Below are 27,529 nucleotides of genomic sequence, written 5' to 3' on the forward strand. Positions count from 1 at the left end.
CAAGCAACAATACTGCAGACCCCCAGTAATATTTTTCATGGAACTCACCCCCAAGGTACCCACCACCATCTTTCTCCACGACCACTCTTTTGCAGTCACTCCTCCGGCTGATTACTTCAAACTTACCTAAACAAATAGCTGAACCCAGTCAAGGTCCTACTGTCTCACCTTCCAGACAAAAGTGAACACTGAAGCCAGACATTGCATGTTTCTTTGAGTCCAATTTGAGCATGGAGTGTTAGTGCTCTGGGTGTGCATGTCACTAAATCTCTTACCGCAGTTCTAGCAAGAACATTTGAGTGAGTAAGACCCAACATCTGTTCCATGGAAGGCAGCCCAATTGTAAGATATTTATTGTATTTATTTCCAATTATTTTGGGGCACTGGACACACAAAAAGTAATTTGGCCCTTTATGCCTTTTCTTTTGCCAATTAGGATAATTGTCACCAATTGATACTCACTTTCTCCCCTCTTATTTACCCTTTACACAGTAAATGGTAGCTTAAATTAACTTTTGTGCCCGAACTACAGTGCATCAGTTCTGAGAATCTGCAGGTGACACAATGTACTGACTCAGAGTCAATCTCCAAACTAAATAATTAGATGTTGTTACAATATATTGAAATAAAAGAAGAAAGTGAAGAAATGTTCAACAGGACCTTGAGCCTATCATCGATCTTCCTCTTTGTTCTTTCTCTTTCTCAGTCTTTTCAATGTTATAAAACATTTCAGCCATGTATAACTCAAAATGTTAATGCTCTTTCTCTGTCAACAGATCTGCTGAATATTTCGAGCACTTCATGGTTTTATTTCTGATTTCCAGCATCTGCTGTACTTTTCTTTAATTTTTATTAGATGCTATTGTTTTCTATTTGTTAACTTTTCAGTGTCATGGCAGAAAATTGCAAAAAAAAGGGGCTGCTAATTTCCTCCCTTACTTCTATTCAAATTAGCTTTCAATCCGATATCACTTGGGATTCAACTGATTTAGTAGTTAATTAAATTGAGTTTTTCTCTTCAGTTATTGAACATGTCACAAAATTCCAGTCATACGAGAGTATTAGTGTACAGTTGTAATCAATGTAATTGCACGTACCCAATGTGAAAAATATGTAATTATTTAAACCAGGAAATGAAGGGAAAGGTGAAGGGAAATAAAGGCCGCATATGTGGAGAGAGAAACAGAGTTAACACTTCAAGTCCAGAATGACTCTTCTTTGAGAACTTGGGATTGAACTTCTGGACTTAAACATTTGCCTTGTTTCTCTTTCCACTGTTGCTGCCTGACATGCTGGGTTCCTCTTATACTTCCTGTTTTTTATTTCAGATTTCCAGCAGGGTGTTAGTTGGAGCCCTGAGCTCCAAAATGGTAGCACTGCATGAAATCATCATTCCATGATTACCATCATCATTGGTCATTCTGTTCATACTTCAAGTCAGCTCTGAAGCAGAGTCACTAGACTTGAACCATTAGCTTGCTCTCTCTCCACAGATGCTGCCTGACCCACTGTGATTTCCAGCAATATTTGTTTTCAGTACAGCATCTGCAGTAATTTGTTCCTAATTCTGGCATATTTTCCCTTATCACAACAGTGCTCCTCCCATTTAGTATCAGAAGCATGCATGCAAATATCATGGTCCCCATTATGAGGGCAAAGTGAAAAGGTGGGTTTATAGTCAAAGTTCTTGGCCTTATTTCATGAACATTATTATTCAAATTGTCACAGTATGCTAAATACCACAACAGAAACAAGTATCAGCATAGATAGAACATATGTAATGTTCAATGTGATATACAGGATATAACCTACTCTGTAAGTAGTATTTTGACATTCATAAAGTGCTGATTAATTTCAGCGTTCCGTTGGTGAAACAATGTACTTTAATTCTTTTGAGGAAAATATGAAATCAATTTTGATATTTCCATTTTCATGTTTTGTAGATGCATAGGGAGCACATAAGGAAATTTGGATTACACTGGAAGAATAATGAAAGACATAGTGAAGTTAACTGGAGATCTCCACAGTGTGAAGCATTTATGAAAGGCATCGACAACATCATGTAGACACCATTTGTCTCGTATTGTATCACTCATGTCAGAATGAGTGAGATCTTCTGAATTTAACTTGAATAACACACTGAAGTATAGGTGACATTTCTTATTTTGTAACATACCGAAGTACCAACCATCACCACATTTCTTCACAACGTTAATGATGTCTCCTTGTTTGACCTCCAGTTCATCTTCCTTGTTGGGAGAAAATGAATATAAAGCCAAATATCTGTAATAAAACATCAGCTTTACTATTTGTGTTGACATTACCAATTATTGAGGTTTCAAAATAAATTTCTTATTTCATTTGTCTTAATGGTCTAGAGGAATGTGGCAACAACTTAAATCTCTATATCATTTCTGAGCTATCAAGAGCTCACTTAGTTGTGTTGTATGTTGTGGTATCAACCACATATTGTAACTGGGTGGAGTGCTGCCACCAATCCTCCTTTCTATTCTGTGTCTGAGAACCTAAATTATTAACAATGGTTGATGATAAACAATCATTGAGTCTTAATAGAAAGAACTCCTCCAGTCTATAACATAATGCAATTTAACGCATGACACCGTAAGGTATGAGTTATATTGGCTAGTTAGGAATAATTATGAAGTTTACGAGAGAGATTTAGTCCATCAGGACTTTGTGTATGAATCCTTGTTTGCCCAAAGACAATGTGATACTATCAGATCAGATGGATTTCATGAAGCTTCTTACAGATCTATACCTTGTTCAACAAGTAGCATTCTTGCCTTTCAGTCAAAGTTTTCCATACAAATTCATTCCAGAATTAGACACAAAAGTCAAAGCTGATACTATTAGGTGCTGACGAAGTGCTTTGCTGTCACTTTACCATCTTTAACTGAGATGTAGATTGAGGATCTGGTTGCCCAATCAGGTACATGTAACATTCTGTGACACTATTTTGAAGAAAAGATTGAGACTTATTATGATGTTTTGGCCTCAATCAACATCTTAAAAAAGAATATCAGGCTATTATGATATTATTGTACTGGGAATTTGCTGTGCACGAAATGGCTGTTACATTTCCTAAACTGCAACAATAAACTGCACTGTACAAACACTTGAATTTATTTTTTCATGAGACCTATTATCCTATTATCCATCCCTTCCTGATGAAAAGTGCTGTGGACTTCCCTCTAATTTTACCATGTGATAAATTTGTAAGCTTAAATTCACCTTCTTTCACACTGTGGCATGACATGTTATTATATCAGCTTGGGAATTTAGTAATACATGAACCAAAACAATTGTTGAATCTCCATATGTTAGTTAAGCTAGTTTCAGAGTGGGAACTGTATTGTCAGCAGAAAGAGTAGGATTACTATACACTGTACCACAACACGCCTGGGTCTTACACCACAAGCATTCTCTGTCATCTCTCAGTCATCTATCTTCCCATCTCATCGCTATGCGCATTGCTATTTACACAATTCCTAATAATACACCATATGCTGTATTTTGAAGATACATGGATTTGTTTTTATGAGATTATAAACAGGTCCACAATTTAGTAACACAGACAAGAAGTGCAGACATTTTATTTGTCAACGGGGAGTAAAAAATGAGGTCTGCAGATGCTGGAGATCACAGCTGAAAATGTGTTGCTGGTCAAAGCACATCAGGTCAGGCAGCATCTCAGGAATAGGGAATTCGACGTTTCGAGCATAAGCCCTTCATCAGGGCTTATGCTCGAAACGTCGAATTCCCTATTCCTGAGATGCTGCCTGACCTGCTGTGCTTTGACCAGCAACACATTTTCAGCTGTCAACGGGGAGGCCAGGATGTGAAAATCCTCATTGTAAAAATTGTTGGCAGGTTTTCCTGTTGAAAAAAACATGCGAAAGAGGTTCAGTAAAATTGCAGAGTCAAACTGGCAAAACTTCAGTTATACTGAAATTGTTAGCCCTTCACATGTAAGAATAGGAAATCCAGTAAACGGAAGCCTGCTTTAAAAATGGTCTCAGATTTAAATTTAACAATTGAATTAGCTTGGAGAAAGTGAGGACAGCAGATGCTGGAGATCAGAATTGGAAGTGTGGTGCTGGAAAAGCACAGCAGGTCAGACAGCAACCAAAGAGCAGGAGGATCGATGTTTCAAGCATAAGTTCTTCATCAAGAATGAGGCTTGTGAGCTGAGGGGGTGGAGAGATAAATGACAGTGGGTGGGGTGGGGGAAGATAGCTAACAGTGTGATAGGTAGAGGTCAGGGTAATGCTGATATGTCGGAGAAGAAGGTGGACTGGATAGGTGGGAAGGAAGATGGACAGGTAGGACAGGTCATGAGGACAGTGCTGAGTTGGAAGATTAGAGCTGGGATAAGGTGGAGGAGAGGAAATGAGGAAACTGGTGAAATCTACATTGATGCTGGGGGTTGGAGGTTGACAAGGTGGAAAATGAGGTGTTCTTCCTCCAGGAGTTAGGTGGCAAGGGTGTGGTGATGGAGGAGGCCAAGGACCTGCATGTCGAGGCTGAATAGGAGGGGGAGAGTTGAAGTGTTCAGCCACAGGGCATTGGGTTGGTTGGTGCAGGTGTCCTGGAGATGTTCTCTGAAGTGCTCTACAAGTAATTGTCCTGTCTCCCCAGTGTAGAGGAGACCACATCGGGAGCTTAAGATACACGGAATCAAATGTGCAAGTGCAGGTAAAACTCTGATGGATGTGGAAGGCTCCTTTGGGGCCTTGGACCAAAATGAGGAGGGAGGTGTGGGGCAGGTTTTGCAATTCCTGTGGTGGCAGGGGACGGTGCTGGGAGGGGAGGGTGGGTTGGGGAACGGCGTGGATCTGACAAGAGAGTTGCGGAGGAGATGTTCTTTATGGAAAGCGGACGGGGAGGGAAGAGAAATATATCTTTGGTGGTAGGGTCTGTTTGTTGGTGGCAGAAATGGTGGAGGATGATGCGATGTATGTGGAGGTTGGTAGGGTGGAAGGTAAGAACCAAGGGGGATTTGGCCTTGTTCTGGTTAGGGGTGGGGTTTGAGGGTGGCAATGCAGGAAATGGATGAGATGCACTGGATGGCATCTTTGATCACATGGGAGGGGTAATTGTGGTCTTTGAAGAAGGAGGCCATCTTGTGTGTTCTGTGGTGGAATTGGTCCTCCTGGGAGCAGATGTGGTGGAGGTGGAGGAATTGGGAATAAGGGATAGCATTTTTACAGGTGATAAGATGGGACGAGGTGTAGTCCAGGTAGCCGTGGGTGTCGGCAGGTTTGTAGAAGATATCCATGTTGAGTTGGTCACCATTGATGGAAAAGGAGAGGTCCAGCAAGGGGAGGGAGGTGTTTGAGATGATCCAAGTGAACTTGAGGTCATGGTGGAATGTGTTGGTGAAGTTGACGAACTGTTCAACCTCTGATACAGTTATCAATGTTGCAGAAGAAAAGGTAGGGAATGGTACTGGTGTAACTACAGAAAATGGACTGTTCCACATAACCGACAAAGGGACAGGCATAACTGGAGCCCTTGCGGGTGGGCCATGGAAGTGGGAGGATTCAAAGGAGAAGTTATTGAGGGTGAGGACCAGTTCAGCCAAACGAATGCGAATGTCATTGGAAGGGTACTGGTGGAGGTGCCGGGAGAGGAAGAAACGAAGGGCTTGGATGCCTCATTATGATGGTTAGAGGTGTATAGATGAAGATGAAGCATTGGGGGCCAGTGAAATGAAAGTCTTTGAGGAGGGGAGGGCTGGGTTGTGTCCCAAACATATGTGGGGAGTTCCTGGACTGGGGTGGGGGAGGCGGGCAGTGTGGGGGAGGTTAGGACAGTATCAAGGTATGTGGGGTTGTAGTGCAGGGTTCCTGAACAGGTTGGAAGCTGTGGGTGGGAGATCCCCTGAGGTGATGAGGCTGTGTACTGTTGAATTAGGTTGAATTAGCTTGACCACTATTTGAAGAGGACAGTTCCAAACCTCCACTACTCTTTGCACGTTCAATAGCCTTCAATAGTTGAAGTGTTGAGACAGAGAACACCTCTGGGACACCTGGACCAACCAACCCAACTACCCCATGGCTCAACACTTCAACCCCCCCTATCACTCCACCAAGGACATGCAGGTCCTTGGACTCCTCCATCGCCAGACCATAGCAACACGACGGCTGGAGGAAGAGCACCTCATCTTCCGCCTAGGAACCCTCCAACCACAAGGGATGAACTCAGATTTCTCCAGTTTCCTCATTTCCCCTCCCCCCACCTGATCTCAGTCAAATCCCTCAAACTCAGCACCGCCTTCCTAACCTGCAATCTTCTTCCTGACCTCTCCGTCCCCACTCCCACTCTGGCCTATCACCGTCACCTTGACCTCCTTCCACCTATCGCATTTCCAATGCCCCTCCCCCAATCCCTCCTCCCTACCTTTTATCTTAGCCTGCTGGACACACTTTCCTCATTCCTGAAGAAGGGCTCATGCCCGAAACATCGACTATCCTGCTCCTTGGATGCTGCCTGACCTCCTGCGCTTTTCCAGCAACACATTTTCAGCTCATACCTTAACCTTCTAAATTCAATAGAATAAAGGTCTGCTTTGTCTAAACTCTCCTCATAATGTAATCCCTGAAGTCCAGATATCTTCTTTGTAAACCTGCATTAAACTCCTTTCATGACCAACATATTCCCCCCTAAGGTGTAGTGCCCAGATCTGTTCACAGTACTCCAAGTGGGGTTGAACCAGGGCTTTGTATAACTGCAGCATAACTTCTGCATCCTTACATTCCAGCTTCTTTGATAGGAAGGTCAATGTTCCATTAACCTCCTTGTCTATTTTCTGTACCACTTCATGGTATTGTATAGAGTGATGCACCTGTATTCCCGAATCTCATTGGACATCGGCTGTTTTTAATTTTGTGCCTTCTAAAGAAGTACCCAGACCTATCCTTTTTGGTCTGAAATGGAGATCAGTATCCTGTTGCAATTTTGTGCTGTCATCAACACTGTCGACAATACTGCCCGATTTAATGTAGATATTGCTTTATTAAAAACTTGCTACATTCAGTTCTCCTCAAATCTAAGTGTAATTTTCTTGGCTGACACAGCAGCGAAGTGGCCAACCAGGGCCATTTCTTCTCGCGCATGAGTGCCTCTCTCTTCCTTCAAAGCTTTCCCTCTTGCCTTGTCTTTTCTGTGTCTCGGCACAATTACTACTGGATTCAGCGACATACTTGCTGTATGGGGACACAGAATTAAAGTCATCTTTTTTACAGTCTAAATGGTTTTAATGAGGGTGCCTTAAAAACCAGTTGCAAGAAATGTTCAACATACAGTGTTTTCATGAAAATGATTTGCCATATCATCTGTGTGAAACAGACTTCATGACCACATTACTTATGCATGAAATCATCAGAACTACAATGACGCAGTTCTGGCTTATTTCCCTGTCTGAATAAATAAAGGTTTGTCAAACATTTCTTTGTGGTGACAGTGTGCTTCCTTAGCAACAACTTGCGAGTTAGATAGTGCTGATGATTCATTCGGGAGTATAGACATGGAAAAGTAATATGGTTAGACTTGCAATATATCTGAATTAGCAACCACAGTCAGTACTGAAAATTCCTGTCTTTATGATTATTTTCCCATTAATGATAATTTAGTACCTTGACAATTTAATTGATGCCTTCAAGCGAGGAAATATCATAAGATAATTAACAATCCATATGTATATAGATTTTGATAAACAAAATGGATGGGAAAAAATTAAAAAGAGATCTACGTGAATCATATTTATTGGTAAAGTAATTTGCTTTTATAATGATCAAAACAGTGAATTTCACTTTTCAGCAAAATGTAATAGAATTGGCAGTGTACTTGGTTCCTCATTCAGTTTGGAAGAACAACCAAGTTGACTTGGAGAAGATGGCTTTATATAGAAGGTGACTTTTTGACTGTTGTGCTAGCATTTTGAAAGAACTATCCAATCAGACCAAGTCACCTGCATTTCTACCATAATTGACATTTTGGTTGATCATTCTGGTAATTAATGAAAATAGCTAATTGTTATGTCATGCATAGAACTTATGCCCTTACTTATTGTCGGTCATCACTATTTGAATTTCTATAGAATGTACCTAAAGTTAAAGGTCTCTATTGCTTCTTAGCTCTCACCAAATAAATTCTTCCCTTGAGCCCTTTAGGATATCCTGTCTTCCATTACTTTAATATATTCCTTAATTAACACTGCTACCACATCGGGAGAAAGTGAGGACTGCAGATGCTGGAGTACCAGACTTGAAAAATGTGGTGCTGGAAAAACACAGCAGGCCAGGCAGCATCTGAGGAGCAGGAGAATCGACATTTCGGGCATAATCCCTTCTTCAACACATTTTTTAACACTGCTACCACATTGTCTTTCTTTCCTTTCTTATACTTCTTGATACCTTGTACCCAGAAAGATTTTGTACCTAGGTCCACCATTTATTTTAAGTTAGATGTCTATTATCATAATGATATCATATTCCCAGAGAAAAATCAGAAGCTGCAGCTCACCAATCAAATATAGCATAACATTCACTCACATATATTCATAGGAAACTCAATTTAGGTCTTTTTGTGTTCCTTCTTATTTCATCCAATGACTAACTATTGCTAACTGTTGTGCTTCTCATGTTAGATTAAAATGTCCACAATGGAACATTAAGACAACCTACAAGGGCATTGATACCCTCTTGATGTAAGTATAATCTACATACTTTTCTTAGAATGACTCCCAATGTCCAAGGAATCAGAAGCCCTCCTTCATGCTTCAGCTATGCATTCATCTTCTTTAAGCTCCTTTTTTGTACTCTTTAGTATGTGGCATAGGAAGTAACCTTGAGTTTACTATCTTTTCAGTACGCTTGCTCGTTTCTTGTGTGGATCCTATTTTTCTACCTGAAAGGTCACATCCCTCTTTCAACATATGTGTACATAGCAATATGAATGATAATTGCTGAACATTTACTCCATTCCACCTTCAGAATGATCTGCAAACACGCCATAAACATTTGATCCAGGAACCAAAAAGGCGACATGTAATTCTGGATTCATGTCAGTCACCACCGAATTGCTTATTTTTTACCTGAACTATAACGTTCCCTATCAACATTGATTTTCAAATCTTCTTCCTGCTTTTGTCCAGTTGAGTTACTGATAGTGTTGTGATCTTGACTATGTCTGTACTCCCCAAAAGAAGCATTATTCTCAACAGTGTTACCATCCAGGGAAGAATGCTGTCAGGTAATTGTTGCATTAAATATCTGGTCCTCTTTGACTGGTTGGTGCCAATCATTTCTATTCCACCAGCAAACTCCTAAATCTGGTGTTAACACATGCAGGGACTTCTGAAGTACATAGCTCTTGACCTCATGGATACACCAAAGTGATGTCAGCTGTCAGAATCAAGAGCTCAAGCATCTCCAGATGTAGCTACTTCCTGTTTCTCCATTTGTCTAAGATCTTCAAAATATGAGAAACATTCGAAGTTTTCACACATTACAGATGTGTATTCCACACAATCAAAATTACCAGCCAAAACTCAGTTTTTTAAACTAAATAAGCTTAACAATTATGGGAAATTATTTTTAAATAGAAGATCACCAGTCAGCACCCTCCCTTGGTAAAAGATGAATTTAGAATTTTTTTAAAAACTATAGTCCTTGATGCTTATACTCACTCTGCTCTGCTGTTCAGAGGTGAGGCTATTTTCCTATTATGTTTACCACTTACAGTTGCCTAGATATTTACAGACTGGTTGATCTTATCATCTCAACCAAAGTGGACAGCATTGATCCATGGGTAAGAGGAATGTTCCCAACTTCTGTCAGAAAAGGCACATGATGACCTGGTCAGTTTGCTATGCTTCCTAATCATATCCAGCTGTTTAACATCATTGATGATTAGGAGATTATCAAATTTCTTCCCCATTACCTACATGTGAGTGTTTGAAACATGAAATAAAGTTATATTTTTTTGTTAAGAAGCAATGTTGCTAATAATTCCTGAGGTAAAACTAACTAGGTGCTCATGCAGATCACTCAGTGAGTTTTATGCACTGTATGTGATTTCCTGAGGAAATTAAGTACTCACATTTCTTCACCAGACTGAATGTTCTCATTATTCATGCTCCTTTGCTGAAGCTGCAGCAAAAAAGAAGCATATGATCCTTTAATGTCTTGGACAGGCAGATGAGGACTGATTTAATTAACAATCAGATTTATCTTATAAAAATGTCATATCTGCATTTTATTAATTCACTTTGAATAACATGTTTCGATAAGATTGCGCTCTGAAATTGTCTGCATTACTATGAGAACCATCAGTGTACATGCCAGTGAATCAAAAGGTTTTTTTTTATTATCCCTCGAGATCTCAGTGAGAAATTTGATAGATTGTAGCAATCTCACAAATATTTCAAATTCTCTGTCAAAATCCAAGAAATTATGTGGCAACGGTTTAGGCCAAGTGACCTGTACAACACTGACGTTTGACTAATCAAAGTCTACAGCCTTCTTTAACATGTCAGAATATTCAATTTTATGTATTTGCACTGAGTCCCAGGTGGAATCATGTTTTGATGTCTATTAAATTGTGTTGAGTTATGACCCCAAAGAATTAAGTGCAGCCATTTATCTCTTCTGCAGAGTTGGGGAGTTTTATTCTTGTTCAAAGGGAAAGCACATTCTATTGATCTTAACATGAGTAATGGAAATCACTTACATATTTATTGGTACCAAAGCAAAATAATATGATTGCTGGAAATCTGAAATATACAGTAGAAAATGCTGGAAACATTTAGTATGGCTGACAGCATCTGTGGACAGAATACTCGCAGATCAACGGTAATTTTTTTTTCCCTCCAAAATGTTTCTTGCCCTTTTGAGTATTTCTCCCATTTACTGTTTTGATTTTAGTTTTCCATTACTTGCAATGTATTGATTTTGAATGATTGTTTAATTCAATGGCACTGTTTTTTCAGGAATTTCATCTTGAAGTTCTACTCTTCTTGCCAGTTAGATTTCAGTGTGTCTCTTTAGAACTATGTCATTTGGTCCACCAAGTCCACACTGACCCTCTTAAGAGTACCCCCCCTCCCCCTCTCATTCTTGCAACACCACATTTTCAATGGCTAATCTATGTGGCCTGCACATCCCAGGACACTATGGACAACTTAGTATGGCCAATCCACCTAACCTGAACATCTTTGGAGCACCCTGAGGAATCCCATGCCGACAGGGGAGAACATGTGAACTCCACGCAGTTGCCCGAGTCTGTGATTGAACCTGTATCCCTGGAACTGTGAGGCAGCAGTGCTAACCACTGAGCCATTGTGCTGCCCTATCTTCTATCTTGTTCATCTCCATTGCTTTCTACTTCCAATCTCATATTTGATAAGGTAGCTTAAAAAACACCCTCCTCAGCCACATCCCCTTCCTTAGCAACTGTCCACATCTGAAACCTTTTCCCTGTGGATTCCAACTGAATTTCCACCCTTGATAGCCATACATGATTGTAAACATCTTCCAGACATGTAGCATTCCTCACTCTGCTGTTCTCGCTATATTCTCAAATCTCAATGCAGTGTATTACCCAATACAAACTCTTGATCTCTCTTGTAAACAGCACTGACTCACTTTATCTCAAAACAGTCTGAGTCCTCAGTTTCATTTCACCTTTCATTGCATGTGGTGCTTTAACACTTCTTTTCCTTTTAGGTGTAAACAATTGCAAGATTGAATAACTCATAGATACCAACACCCCTTTGATATATCTTCTACTTCACTTTCCTCAGTGCCCATCTTTTTCAATATCTTCCTCTTTTCAAGTATCCACAGAACCTTCTGATCTTCCCCTCTCTGACTCTGGATTATCTCTCCTCAGCAAAGGCTGTACCTTTATGCCCACGTCAATAAGTTTTGAATTTGTCAGTGGTCAGAGTATTGAGTACAGGAGTTGGGAGGTCATGTTGCGGCTATACAGGACATTGGTTAGGCCACTGTTGGAATATTGCATGCAATCCTTCCTATCAGAAAGATGTTGTGAAACTTGAAAGTGTTCAGAAAAGATTTACAAGGATGTTGCCAGGGTTGGAGGATTTGAGCTATAGGGAGAGGCTGAACAGGCTGAGGCTGTTTTCCCTGGAGCATCGGAGGCTGAGGGGTGACCTTATAGAGGTTTACAAAATTATGAGGGACACGGATAGGATAAATAGACAAAGTCTTTTCCCTGGGGTGGTGGAGTCCAGGACTAGAGGGCATAAGTTTAGGGTGAGAGGGGCAAGATATAAAAAAGACCTAAGGGGCAACTTTTTCACAAGAGGGTGGTAGATGTATGGAATGAGCTGCCAGAAGATGTGGTGGAGGCTGGTACAATTGCAACATTTAAGAGGCACTTGGATGGGTATATGAATAGGAAGAGTTTGGAGGGATATGGGCCGGGTGCTGACAGGTGGGACTAGATTGGGTTGGGATATCTGGTCAGCATGGACAGGTTGGACCGAAGGGTCTGTTTCCATGCTGTACATCTCTATGAATCTACGAATCTATGTTGACACCTTCGTTCATCATCTCTACCTTTTTTGCCCACTTCTTTGGCTTGGAGACTTTCCCGAACACAGCAAAATCTTTTACTCATCTACAAAATTCTTGATATACCTCTACCACTCCTTAATTTCTTAACATCTCTAGATCTTTTCATTAAAAACTGTGTTGTGGCATTGGTGTATTATCAATTCTGCTGCAAATGTGTTGCTGGTCAAAGCACAGCAGGTTAGGCAGCATCTCAGGAATAGAGAATTCGACGTTTCGAGCATAAGCCCTTATTCCTGATGAAGGGCTTATGCTCGAAACGTCGAATTCTCTATTCCTGAGATGCTGCCTAACCTGCTGTGCTTTGACCAGCAACACATTTGCAGCTGTGATCTCCAGCATCTGCAGACCTCATTTTTTACTCACTGTATTATCAATTCCTCTGTTCTCCTCGCTCAACCTAATTCTGAAGTGAATCTCTTTCTAGATTCACAAGTTCTGCTTGATCTGTTGAGTTTTTTCAGTGCTCTGTGTTCTTAATTACAGATTTAATGATGTTGAACTCCTTTGCTGGAGTTCTCATGGTTCACGAAAGATAACTGCAATTTAAATGTTCATATTGCTTCGCATGACAGAACACGAAATTCCACTCCAACAGTATTACATTTGGGAATAATCAGCTGTGGGCAGAGGTTTCCAGTATGGTATGTTCTATAATCTTTAACAATACAATCCAATTTCGACACAAGGGCTCAAAGAGTCTTTGCACCTTCAATTTGCTTGTACAATGAATCTAATCCTAGTTTAAGGAGCAGGCAATGGAAACATACTGACTACTCGTAATCAGGATGGCAGACAATGTTGAATGGTGAACTTCAAGCCACCTTCTTACAGGCAAAGGGCAATCCAATATTCTAGACCATAATGGTTTATTTATTAAATTATTGGTGGCAAAAAAGTTTTCTATCTACTAAAATTGTAGAGTTTTTGAATGAAGGAAAAATAAGACTGGCATACAGTGCATTTACGGTCAAAACTGCTGATTTAAAAAAAAATCTAATGTTGCTGTCACCCATGAGAGTAAAACACAATACCCTCTAATCACCGGATGAGAGAGAGAGCTATGATGGCTTCATGAATGATGTAATGACGTCATGTTTGTTAAAAAACCGCTCTTGAGTTTCTCAGCACACAAAATATAAGCAGTTCACTGACAGTTGCCAATGGTTTTCATGGTTATAACCACAACTGGGTTGAAAATGTATTTATGGCTCATGATTTTTTTTCTTAGATTAAAATCTGAATTAACTGTTCAACAGCTTGTATGATAGAAAGATTTGCAGACTGTCTTAGCTTTGTCTGCAGTTTACAACAATCTAACACTATTGAAGCAGAATGTTTCTTGGCGTAAATCTGTATTTATCATGATTAGGCTGCAGGCACAGCACATATCAGCTTTATTTTGCTTGAACTTGTATAGACAGTAGTTCAGTTCTGCGAGATTGTAGACATAGGTTCAACATTAATGCATTAGCAATGTACTGCTATAACATAACACAAGTTACAAACCATCATAAGAATGAGAATTATATTATGGAGCAGACCAGGCCCCCCTCAAAACATATTGAGAAGATAGCCTAGATCCTCATGTTTTCTTATTTTAAAAGCAATTGCCAGTCAATTTAGTCTGGATGCAATTTAATTGGTCAAACTACCAGACTCGAAGCAAAACATACTTTTTTTGAATAGAGTATAGTTAAAATGCAACAGAAGAATTAAAAAAAAGGAAAGAATTGCCTTAGCTGTAACTCTATTACAAAATGTAACAGAGTAAAGACTATGTTACTACTAAACAGTAACTGTTCCAATATAATAACATCCCATAAATACTCTCTTCAAAAGGTAAGTTCAGAAAAACAAATTGTCTCGCATGCAACCTCAGCAACAGGAAGAGAACTCCCAGCTTTTAGCTGAAATTTAGAGAGGGAAAAACAGCTTTCACTTCTTCAAGAACCCAGCAGGAACTGAGAACAATAACTAAAAATCCTGGTTCTGCTTGACCACACCCATTCAGGCTGCTTGAATTGTTCCAACTTAAAAAAACTTCAAGGCCTCACTAACTATTTACTCTGGCTTTGCTTAGACTGCTCACTAACTCTGTCTTAAAATTTCTTTTAAAAAAAGGACAAAATATATCTCTTAAAGATATTATATCATCACCATTATTCCTAAGAATCATGTACGTCTGTAAGGAGCCTTAGTCCACAAGAAGCTACAGGTATCCCTCTCAATCAGAGAGACAATTAGTTCTGCACAGCTTAAGGGTAACCCCTCCACAAATATTGGGTACTCTGATGTGGCAGGCTTCCAACAACTACCACAGCTAGTACTGGGATTGAACCTGCACTGTTGGCTTTAATTTGCACCACATTCTAGTCATCCAGCTAACTGATTCACATTCTAAGAATAATTATATCATGGAAACACATGGTATTTGTCTGTTAGGCAGGAAGAAGTGATCCAAAATGCCCTTGAAAATAGTGATAATGCACAAGTCCTATGAGACTCGCAGAAACTCATTGAGATGCCCATAGGAACTAAAAATTAACTTACATTTTCATACACGTAGTGGTACAAATTTAGAATGATTAGATAATTTTTTTTGGGATAGGAAGGCTGTGTTCCAAGCCGGTTCTACAATTGGATGACAATCACTCAAACATAAGTCATGTCCACACGGGATAGAAGCCTATAACAATCAGCCAATATCAGGGTAGAATGGTTTGAATAAAGAGAGCTCTGAGGGACGTGGAGGGAAATGAAACGGTTACAGGATAACAGGTTCATATAAACATGATGAGCTGTCATGGTTAGTGAAAGCAAGTATAGACTTTGTTGCACAGCCCTCATTTTCCCTTCAAAACCTTTCAATTTATGTTGCCATGGACCATGACAACATAAAAAAGGAGTGTGAGCATCTCTGACTAAACCAGAATTATTGTCCATCTCCAGCTGATCGAAGGGTGAGATTTGTGAAGGTCAGATCGGAAACCAGATGGAGGGGAGAAGTTCTTGCAGAGGATGTCAGAGACTTTGATGGGAATGAAGGTCACTAGGGACCTTCAAGCCTGAGGGTGAGCATGGTGGGGGTGGAGATCAGAGGCCTTCAGGCAGCGGATTTTGAGAACTGGGTGTGAGGAGAGGATGGGGTTATTGAGGGTCTCAGACGTGTCTATCAGAGACTGGAAGGGATGGATTGGTGGATTCAGAGGGAAATGGACTCCTCTGGGAAGATCAGAAGCTTGAAGTGTGGAGAGAAGGTGAGGAGAACTGCTTGTCTGTGGTGAGCATGGTGTACTGTTGGAAGCAGAAAGGTAGGATGGAAGAAATCAAAGACCTCATGAGAGGGGACAATATGAAGACTTGTGTGTAAGGGGGAGGGTGGGTGAAGCACAAAGTAACGAGAAGGCTTGTGGAGGAAGGGTGGAGGAAGGGTGGAGGAAGGATGGAGGAGCACTCCAATGGGAAATTTCTGTCAGCTATTATGGTGGTTCAAGGAAGGAGATGAAAAGGAACTCACTTCAAGGATCCACCAACTTTTCACCTGGATATTGCTGCTATGTTTTCTAAAGTTTAGAAAATGCTGTTATTTTCTGCATTATGTGGAATTGTATGGAAATAACTTGAAATTGTGTGAGAATTATTTTTAGATATTGCTCGATTAGTTCATATATCGCTTACCAAATAAGTAAGGCAAATCATTTATAATTAATATCACCACACCAATATGTTCATTAAATTGTCCATTGAACAACTTGACAAGTGAAGGGGGATTACAGTATCTGCTTTCTAAAACAAGTGGTTACATTGTTTTGATTTCAATACACATTATTGTGGGCCTAGATACTGGCAGTAAAGAGAAGCTCATGAATTATTTAATTGCCTTTTCTTTTGTGGCAGTATTGACAGATATCAAAAATATAGCCGTAAACTTAACTCTCTGCTGAATAATGAAAATGCCTTATCTACAAATACAAGGCAGCAGCAGCCTGACACCTGTTGCCAAATCCGACTTATTGAACAATATAGCTACAGCGAAGGGAATCTATGATATAGTGATAGATGTTATTGAAATGGTGGTGAAAAAAAATGAGTTGGCCATTAATTGGGGCATTAGACACTCTGAAAATGAGAGGGTAACAAAGGAAATGGAAGTTGAACAACCCTTGGTCAAATAGTCTCAGAAAGTAACTAAAGAAGTCGTGGGACTGAAATTAAATGCTAAATTATACCTTTTGCACATTAGTCTTGAGAGCAATTTTGTAAATTACTATAGCATTTCAAAAAGAAAGAACTTGCGCATATACCGTGCTGTATATCGTTCAAATAAACTGTACAGTATTACGCAAATGCCGAATTAAAGTTGCCGAATTAAAGTTGCAATTATTATGATAAATCATGTCCCATTTAGTTTTGCAAAGTCTAGTTCACAATGACACCAGAGGTAAAAATATAAATAAGGTTGCATCACCTCAGATGTTTGGCACACATACCTACTTAGATGACACTAAGTGTTATGACATTAACCATCATGTGCATAGATGTTTTATTAACATTTCTGTCCTCGCCTTTTCACTTTTTGTTTAGAAAGAAGGGTCCCACTGAAGGGTATACACCTCATTTCTTTTCCTTACTGTTCAAAAATCTGACTAAAATCTTCCATGATAAGTTGGGAGGCCTAGATGGCTTTATTCTAGATTTGTACAAATGTTGTTTTCTAGCTAGCAACATACAATAATTTAAAGGTAACAGTCTCAACTACTTTGTTGCTTCACTTAACAGGAATACAGTGTTCCTCATTTGACAGTTTGATGTAATTCAGTCTTGTCTTGAAGGAAGGGGCAAGGGTTTGTGGAGAGTGGTGGGTGTGTGAGTGTGGGGATTAAACAATCTCCCCCTTATCTGTCAGTGCTGTCTGTCAGTGATCCAATGCTCAGTGAGTTTCAATCTTACTTTAGGTGCATTGGTACACCAGCACTGGAAGGTAATAAAGTGCCTCTTGTCACAATCACACTCTCTCTTTTATTTCAATTAACATCCTGAAAATCAAGTAAAATCAGCCCCTGTGCTATCTTACCTGTTGAACAGGCCTCTGGGAAGTCATTTTTATTTTCAAATCATTCTCAGATGTTGGAAGATGTTGGTGGAAGACAGGCACATCAGTTGATTTACCAATGACTTCAACATATGTGACAGGAAATATCCCTTTCCGATTTGTCCCTGGATATTTTCCTTCATACCAGTTCTCATCTATTCTCCTGAGCAGGACGACTGACTGGTTCTGAAACAAATCATCATTATTTAAAGCTTCAGTACAGTATATGGACCTTTATGACAGATTTCAATAACTTGATTCATGGCATTTATAGCCAAAATAATATTCTCTTTCCTCCCCATCTCCTTGTGACTGTTGTAAGCACGCCCTAGTCAATTTAACATCTCTGAATTCAAATGCATTCTGTGAAGAAGAGCATTGCACACAAGTGACCTGCTGTGTTTCAGTAAAATACACTTATACTCCAGTAGGCAAAACCACTAAGCTGGATTGGTATTGGACGCAATATTGCAATTCAAGCTATCACTATAATCATGATGTTTCTCTCGAAGTATGAAACCCATGTTTAGCTACCATTTGTTTCACAATTTAAGCAGTGAAAACGTAATGGTCATTTAACAGTTTAACATAAATTAATTATAATTTGACCATATGTGTGCACAATGTCTCATCTTTTCACTTTTGACCAATAATATACTGTCACAATTGTGATGTCTATGTGAGATGGTCTGGTATTTTAAATAGGGTTCTCACTGTGACTAAGGGATAACATATCTGTATACATGGTGCAGCTAGTTATAAAGGACAGGCTGGCAGAACTGCAGAGTATAGAATTGATAGCTATATGTTAATAATGGTCAGGTGGAGGAAATGCTAAGCCATAAGTTTATACATTATTGTTGAATGGAATTCTACTGCTACTGATGGCCCACAGACTCTCATGGATGTCCAGTTTTGAGTTGCCAGAACTGTTCAATGTCTGGCCTATCCAGAACGGCGGTCGTATCTCCACAAGACTATGTGAGGTGCTCATTCCTGTCATCTAGGATCTACACATCAGATGAGGTCAAGTATGTTTGCCCCTCTTATTGGTTCCCTTACCAACTGTCACAGATATAAGCTAGTAGCCATGTCCTTTTAGAAATGGGCCAGCTCTACCAGTAGAGGTGTTACTGAGCCACTCTTTGTGATGGACATTGAAGTTACCCACCCAGAGTACATTCTGTGTCCTTGCCACCTTTATTTCTTTCTCCAAGTGGTATTAAACGTAACAGAATAATGATTCATTAGCTGAGGGTGGGCAGTAGGTGCTCATCTACTGGAGATAAGGACAAATTTCCTTCCCTAAAGTGCATTTATGAAACTGCTGCATTTTTAATATCTTCATTTATACCAGGTTTAATTCCATAAAACTTTATAAATTAATCAAGACCTTTGGTTAAAAGCTTGATCGACATGGGTAGTTTACCTTTTCCAATGGCAGTTCTATGTTAGTCAAGGCAGCAAATCTGAATCTAGCAATGGCAATTTCATCAAGTGCTTTTTGTTCATCTCTCTGTGGGTCAGAAGCAGACTGACAAAAAAAATGTTGCAATCAGTAATATCTTAATAAGAATAAAGCCTGTTACTGAAATTTGTTTTCAAAAAAAATGAATGCATTAAATTTTCTCCAACCTCTACGTAGCAAATTGGGATTAAGCCACTCTTTCCATTACATTGGCCTTCATACCAGTTGTGATCCCTCTGTCTGTGGATGAAGATGATGTCTCCCTTTCTGACAGGCAATTCTCTGTGGAAATATTATTGAGTTTCATGTGATTGTGCAACTGACCCTTAAAAATTATCATGTTACCACATCAAAAGAATCCATTATTTAGAGATGGACTCTCTCAGATGTGTTTGCCAGCAATTAAAGAATGAAACTATTTCAATATAACTTCCCTAATGTGAAAAGCTTGTGTGCTGTCCTGGAATGTTATTATGTGATCCAATGAAAAGCAAAATGGCCATATATCTGATTAAAATGTGTGGATGGGTGGCCAAAGTCTGATTTTATAAGTAGTCTTAGGCGCTCTTGCAGAGTATTAACAGAGCTAAAACTGTTCAATGTTATTCCATATATGGCCTCTGCAGTTACCCTAAGAGAGTGAAGGTATTTTCATTTTGTTTCAACTGAGCAGGTAGGAACAGAGGTGAGGGAATTGAAAATCTAATAAAAGAATTATGTTCCGAACTAAACATCAGCCCTTTTAGAGAGTTGAAAAGAATTGATAAATGAGGTATTCATAGAATCCCTACAGTGTGGAAACAGGCCATTTGGCCCAACAAGTTCACCGAAGAGTATCCCACCCAGGCACTTTCCCCAGTTCTATTACTTTACATTTCCCTTGACTAATGCATCAAGACAGAAGTGGATACTACAGATGCTGAAGATTAGAGTCAAGATTAGAGTGGTGCTGGAAAAGCACAGGAGGTCAGGCAGCATCCGAGGAGCAGGAAAATTGACATTTCGGCCAAAACCGACACATCCCTGAACACTATGGGCAATGTAGCATGGCCAATTCACCTAACATGCATATCTTTGGACTGTGGGAGGAAACCTGGAGGAATCCCATGCAGACACGAGGAGAATGTGTAAACTCCACATAGATAGTCATCCAAGGGTGGAATCGATTCCGACCCTGGCACTGTGAGGCAGTAATGCTAACCACTGAGTCACCATTCTTTGTCTCATTTCTACTGCACATTCAGGATCAATCAATGGCAGTGGAAATATTTATTTTTTAGTTAAATGAAGATGCATAAAATTCTATATCTCTTTAACTTTAATCTACTCTGTTAAAATAATACCTCAATGATGACAGTGCAGATCAAATTTAATAAACAAACGTTTTATATATTTTGGGTTGAATTATTCCAGTTGCTGAGCCACATGGGCATTGGCAAGAAAGTTAGGCAATAAGGAGATTCCAGACGTTGAGAACAAAATGCTCCATTTTACAACCAAGTGTTGAACATTGAGACAAGATTTTCACTAGTGACCAGTGAGAGGTTCATTTGCATGTGTTAGCATTAGCATGTGCCTCGTTATTAATGTCATCTCGCTTTATTGATAAGCATATACCCATGACTATCTGCATTCAGGGTATTTTACCAGTGACAAGGAAGGTGGTCAATCTATCCTGAGTCTAACTTAATCTCTACTGCAATCTCAATTATTTGTCATTTAAGTGCCTCTTTCCTTTGTTGCTGGAACTTTACCACTGGTTGGTCAACTGGGATGGGCACCCAGTAAAACCAGACACCATCCCTGCAGACATGGTTGGGGGTAACTCCAGATCAGACATTCTCTGACCCATGGAGGGGTATGGGTTGACCTTTCTTGGTAAAGCTCTTCACAACATCCTGGTCATCTGCCCAACCTTGCCTGGACCTGCCTCATTGGCCCCAGTGAGCCCTGAAACCCACTCCTGTTCTCCATGTTTCCGTGATGGCCATGCATCGGACGTTTTCTGTGATCCAAGCAGTGTTCACCACTTCCAGAGGTGCTGCTGGGGACCAAAGAGCTACTGAATGTCTAATTGGCAGATTTTGGAGGCTAGATATTCTTTCTCAACTGGTCCACAGTTTTACATTAAACAATGTAAAATTTGAGTTTGAGTCGCAAGGACAGCAGAGCAGGGCTTGGCCTTGACTTCCTGGCTGTGGCATAGAGTCATCACTTCTACATAAAATCACAGTCTGTGTCTCTAGTCTTTCCTTGATTCGAATTGGTTTCAGTGAGCTCATTGTTCAGTCATGTGAACACAGATAAAAATAGAAGAATGCCTGAAACATTTGCCTTAGGCTCAATTCTGGTTTCTCCAAAATGGATATGATGTCCTTGCATGAACTTTTTGAGGGATTGTAGAGTGGATGTTCTATCTACTATTTTGACAGGAGCATGAGATCCCCACTCTGGTGTAAAATTTAGCAGCAGACCTCTCTTTGGCCAACTCAACACCTCCCCACCCATGCTAGTTTCTGGCCCCTTGCCCACTAATCGACTTGAAGGGTGGCTTCTGCCTCTTTCTGAGAGATAGCCCTTCCTTTGAAAGCGGCTGACCAATTAAATTGCTGGCAGTTCTCTTCTTGCTGTGAGGCACTCAGAAATGGTAACTCCAGGGAGCCCAAAGAGGAGTTGCCGCACACCAGGGCTTTTAAATCAGGATTGAAAATGTGTTGCTGGAAAAGGCAGCATTCAAGGAGCAGGAGAATCGACGTTTCGGGCATGAACCTTTCTTCATGAGCTCCTGAAGAAGGGCTCATGCCTGAAACATTGATTCTCCTGCTCCTTGGATGCTGCCTGACCTGCAGTGCTTTTCCAGCAACACATTTTCAACTCTGATCTCCAGCATCTGCAGTCCTCACTTCCTCCTTTTAAACAGGATGGCAGCTTCTGGCAAGTGTAGGATGGATGGGGTGTGGGGGTGGAGATGATGGGATCACACGCTTAGGGTGAAGGGTGGATGGGGGGGGTATTGTAGGCAGCATTCAATGGGCATGGAAGTCCTGAACAGCAGGTAGCCCCTGCCCTGTAACAGTGCATCCAGGTGAAACCTGGTAAGTCTGACACTTGACAATGAGCATTTTGTTCTCAATGTCTGGAATCTCCTTATTACCTAACTTTCTTGCCAATGCCCATGTGACTCAGCAACTGGAATAACTCAACCCAAAATATAGAGACACTTCTGGCAAAAAATAAAACTCCATCCTGGGCTGGAGGAGCCCTTTCCCTGGTAATTTGGGCCTCAATTTGTCCATGGTCAGCCTGGTACCCTCTCTCGCCGGTAGTAAAATATCCATGGGGAGGAAAGGTAATCCACAATAGTCTGCTATAATTTGATATCTAGCCCACCCATCCAGTTCTATCCCATCTTCAGGGCATAAAACAATCAGGGAACTAAACAATCAGTACTTACTAATAAATCAATTCCAGCAACTTTATCAACAAACTAAATCTTTAAAACATTTTATAAGGCTTACTGTTACATTAATCATTGCTGATGAACATTTAAAACTCTAAGTTTATGCCAAAGTAAATCTCTGAGCTAATTTTTACCTCTCATCTGGTCAGTCAGTCCTCTTTCAATTTGTTTTAATCGCCTGAAGGAATGGACTCAAACCTAAAATATTGCATCAGCTTGGAATTTGGATTAAAACGTTTGGTTTATCCACTGTTTCAAGATCAGCATTTAACAGGAGTAGACAAATCACAATGTCAGGCAAACAATCTATGGGTTTCTACTGACCACTGTTATGGGGATTTCCAGCACAAGGACTGCAGAAGTTCAAAGCTAAAGCTCACCAATATCTCCTCAGGGCAGATACTGATGGACAATGGGTGGAACTTTGTGTTTTATAGATAGCAGGAGATGCATTGAATAGGGAAGGAGGATGACACATAGGGACCTGCCACCTCCCATCTCCACTCTTAGCCTATGGCAGGTAGGTCTGTAACCAGCCTTCCTCTCCCACTGTCAGTTCAGATTTTTACATAGCTGGTTAATGCCTAGTCCAGGTTGATATCCTGCAGCCACTGGTACTAACTCAGTGGAGGGCAGGAGAGGCTTGCCATATGGGGAATATGATAAGCAAAGACTGGAATGTTTTCTTTCAGGCTCCTGAGGCAATGTGGATATTGACTGGTGGATCCATTTAAACATCGAAAATAAGAACAGAAGTAGGTTCATTTAATCCTTCCAGCTTGCTGCGCCATTAAATGTGATCAAGGCTGGTCATCCAAATTAGTAACCTGCTCCCACTTATGTCACATAATATTTAACCCCTTAGCCCTAAGAGCTGTATCTTTCCAATTCTTGAAAGCATTCAATGTTTTGGCCTCAAACACTTCCTGTGGCAATGAATTCCACAGACTCACCATTCTGTGGATGAAAAGATTTCTCCTCACCTCAGTCCTAAATGGCTTACCCTGTATGCTTAGACAGTGACCCCTGGTCTGAACTTCTCAATTATTGAGAACATCCTTCATGCATTTACTCTGTCTTGTCCCTTTAGGGTTTTGTAGGTTTCTTTGAGATACTGCCTCATTCTTCAAAACTCCAACGAATAAAGTCTTAACCAATCCAATCTTTCTTCATATGTCAGTCCAACTATCCCAGGAATCAGTCTTTTAAATCTTCATGACACTCTCTGCAGAGCCAAAAACATCCTTCCTCACATAAAGCTGACCAATGCTGCACACAATACTCCAGGTGTGGTCTCACCAAGGCCCCAGTTGCACCAAGACATCCTTATTCCTATATTTAAATCCTCTTGCTATGAAGATCAACACACTATTTCTTCCTTCACTACCTGCTGCATCTACTTGCATATTTTTAGCAATTGGCCTACCCTGTATGCTTAGACAGTGACCCCTGGTCTGAACTTCTCAGTTATTGAGAACATCCTTCATGCATTTACTCTGTCTTGTCCCTTCAGGATTTTATAGGTTTCTATGAGATACAAGGACACCCAGGCCTCATTGCACATCTCCCTGTCCCAATGTGTTGTCATCAGGTAATAAATTGCCTTTTTTTTTGAACAAATTGAATAAGCTCCCATTTATCCACATTTTGTCTCATCTGCTGTGCACATGCCCACTCACTCAATTTGTTCAAATCATCCAAGTTCAAAGGCTCTAACTTCCTGATCAAGGGACCTAGTATTGGGGAGCGGGGCTCTGTTGAAAAGTACTTCTGCTCAACCCCACCCTGATCCAATCCCACCTCCTTATAGGTCTTTTGAAATGCAAATTCCAATGCCGATAACAATTATCATGTTATTGTATTGGCGAGCCACCACTCCCCGGACAGAGCATAGCTTACAGTGAAATACCGTCCCTGCTGTCTGCTGTGTGAATTCACATCCACCATCCTGACAGCAGTCTACATCCCACCCCTATGTGGATGTGAAGAATGCCTTGGATGAAATTTACACCACTACAAAAACTCTGAAATTCCCCAAGGTCATGTTTATCGTGGTCGGTAACTTCAACCAGACCAACCTCAAGAGGGTGCTTCCAAAGTACCACCAACACATTTACTGCCCCACCAGAGGACTGAACAGCCTGGACCACTGCTACACAACTATTAAAGACGCCTACCGCTCCATCCCCCATCCACACTTCAGAAAATCAGATCACAACACTGTGTTCCCCCTCCCAGTTTACAAGCAGAAGCTGAAATAGGAAGATCCTTCACAGAAGGAAATACAATGCTGGTCTAAGGCAGTGGAACAGTCTCTGAATTGCTTGGAATCGTTATACTGGACCGTGTTAAAGTACTCAGCAGAAAACCTAAACAAATATGCCACCACTGTCACGGACTTCATTAGCAAGTGCATAGAGGACTGCATGACAAACAAGTCAATCCGGGTATTCTCCAAGCAGAAACCCTGGATGAACCAGGAAATCCACTCTCTACTGAACACCACACATGCAGCAGTCAAGTCGGATGATCCAGACTTCACGGGAAATTCAGATATAACCTCAGCAAAGCCATAAGAGATACCAAAAAGCTGTACTGGACCAAGTTAGAAGCCCAAACAAACCAGCAGACTTCTGGTCCTGTGGCTAGGTCTAAATAACATAACAGGATACAAAATGAAGCATAACAAGATAGCAGACAAAAACACATCCCTCCCTGATGCGCTTAATGCTTCCTATGCTCAGTTCGAGCAGAATGTCAGTGGAGCGGTTTTACCTGCCCCAACAGCCCCAGACGCACCTGTTCCCCTCTGTCACCGCTGTAGATGTTGGACCGATCTTCCTAGGAGTCAACCCAAGGAAAGAAACGGGCCCAGATGGAGTCCCCGGCTGTGCACTCAGATCCTGTGCGGACCAGCCGGTGAAGGTATTCGCTGACATCTTCAACCTCTCCTTGCTGCAATGTGAAGTCCCCACCTGCTTCAAGGAGACCACCATCGTCCCAATACCAAAGAAAACACAGGCAGCGTGCTTCAACAGCTACCGCCTGGTGGCTCTAACCTCCATAATCATGAAGTGCTTCAAGAAACTGGTCATGGCCTACATCACCTCAAGCCTCCCAGCTTGTCTCATTCCCCTGCAATTGCCTATCAATACAACAGGTCCACAGGGGATGCCATTTCCCTAGCCTGCTCTCATCTCTGGAACATCTGGACAACAAGGACACCTACGTTAGATTCCTGCTCATCATCTACAGCTCTGCCTTCAACACCATTATCCCCTCTAGACTGATCTCAAAACTTCGTCCTCTGCAACTGGATCGTAAGCTTTCTAACCCACAGACCGCTATCAGTGAGGATAGACAACTGCACTTCCTCCATGATAACACTCAACACTGGAGCCCTTCCGGGATGTGTTCTCAGCCCCCTAATGTACTTCCTCTATACCCATGACTGTGTAGGCAAATTCCAAATCAATGCCATCTGCAAGTCTGCTGACGATATCACTGTGTTAGGCTGGATATGAAACAACAATGAGTCAGAATACAGAGAGGGCTTATTATTATGCTGCAGAGATAACAACCGCTCTCTTAATGCTACCAAAACTGAAAGAATTGATCATTGACTTCAGAAAGAAAGGAGGAGAACATCGAGTAGAGGTTGAGAGAGTCAAATTCACAGGAGTGTCAATAACTGACACCCTGTCCTGGATTTCCAAAGGAGATGCGACAGTCAAGAAGGTACAATAACACTTCTTATTCGTCAGGCAGCTGAGGAAATTTGGTATGTCCATAAGGACCCTCACCAACATTTACAGATGCACCATAGAAAGCATTCTATCTGGCTGCATAATGGCCTAATATGGCAACTGATCTGCCCAGGAATACAAAAAGTTGTGTGTACAGCCCAGACCATCACAGAAACCAACCCCCTGCCCACTTCCCCCCTATGACATGGGCTCCATTTACATTTCTTGTTGCCATGGAGAGATTGCTAACATCATCAAAGACCCATCCTCCCCTGGTAATGCCCTCCTACCAGCTCGTCCGTCAGGCAGAAGACACAGAAGCTTGGACAAAGTTCAAGAACAACTTCTTTGCTGCCATTATTAAACTGACGAATAGACTTTCTGACTTCAAGTAATGCTGATCTTGTTAATGTTGTTATTACCTCACGCACGTGTGCAGTGTCACCTGTGTGTCTCACTCTGTCTAAGATCTTTGCACCCTATGATCTGTATCTCCTTGCTTACTATGATCTGCCTGTACTCTTCACAAACAACGTTTTTCACTGTACTGAGGTACACTTGAAAATAAATCAAAACAAATCAAATATTGCTTTGAATTTCTGTGAGTGAAGAGCTGAAAAAGGAAATGGTAATACATAAAATATTTTTGACACACCGTTAGGCAGTTGTACAAAATCTTTGTTGAATGTTTACTGAAAAGGAGGTTAGCTTCATTCTCTGCAGATACATATATATGTCAATACATGTAAAAATTATGCTAGACATTTTCTGATTAATAAAAAAATGAATTAAAACTCACTTTGACGTTTGACCATGGAAGTCATACTTCGCTCTTACAGTCAATTCCTAGAAGAATAAAATTCAAAAATAAAAGATATCGTTGGTCTGATTAACTGGTCTAGTAATTAATCTGGAGTGGTGACACATCATCAACATGTGTGGAACAAGTCAAGGAATAATGGCCAGTCATCACAGGTAACCCATCTGTGCAAAGACATCAATGCTGGGTGTCCTGTTTCCCTGGCAGAGGGCCTTAAGGATGTCATGAGATGAGGGACTGGAGTGATCTAGGAGACCAGGAGCCTCCCCTCCTCACTCAAGAAGTGGTATTTGAGTGATCATATTGAATGACGGTGC

At 40.8% G+C, this 27,529-nt stretch overlaps 1 protein-coding gene across 5 annotated transcripts in view; it reads right to left on the reverse strand.

Moving 5' to 3' along the window:
- Positions 1 to 27,529, reverse strand: part of LOC132823229 (sorbin and SH3 domain-containing protein 1-like) — a 115,161-nt gene that overhangs the window by 4,275 nt on the left and 83,357 nt on the right. For 4 of the 5 annotated variants that reach the window (XM_060836861.1, XM_060836860.1, XM_060836858.1 and 1 more), the window contains 6 exons: positions 27,192 to 27,238; positions 19,354 to 19,468; positions 19,148 to 19,252; positions 17,701 to 17,904; positions 10,126 to 10,175; positions 2,177 to 2,283 (listed from right to left, as the gene is read on the reverse strand). In XM_060836861.1, coding sequence (XP_060692844.1) covers positions 2,177 to 2,283; positions 10,126 to 10,175; positions 17,701 to 17,904; positions 19,148 to 19,252; positions 19,354 to 19,468; positions 27,192 to 27,238 — 628 coding nt within the window. The remainder of the gene's footprint in view (positions 1 to 2,176; positions 2,284 to 10,125; positions 10,176 to 17,700; positions 17,905 to 19,147; positions 19,253 to 19,353; positions 19,469 to 27,191; positions 27,239 to 27,529) is intronic. The other variant, XM_060836862.1, reaches the window with a different exon arrangement.

Source organism: Hemiscyllium ocellatum, chromosome 16 (assembly GCF_020745735.1).
Source record: "Hemiscyllium ocellatum isolate sHemOce1 chromosome 16, sHemOce1.pat.X.cur, whole genome shotgun sequence".
Taxonomy (NCBI): Eukaryota; Metazoa; Chordata; class Chondrichthyes; order Orectolobiformes; family Hemiscylliidae; genus Hemiscyllium; species Hemiscyllium ocellatum.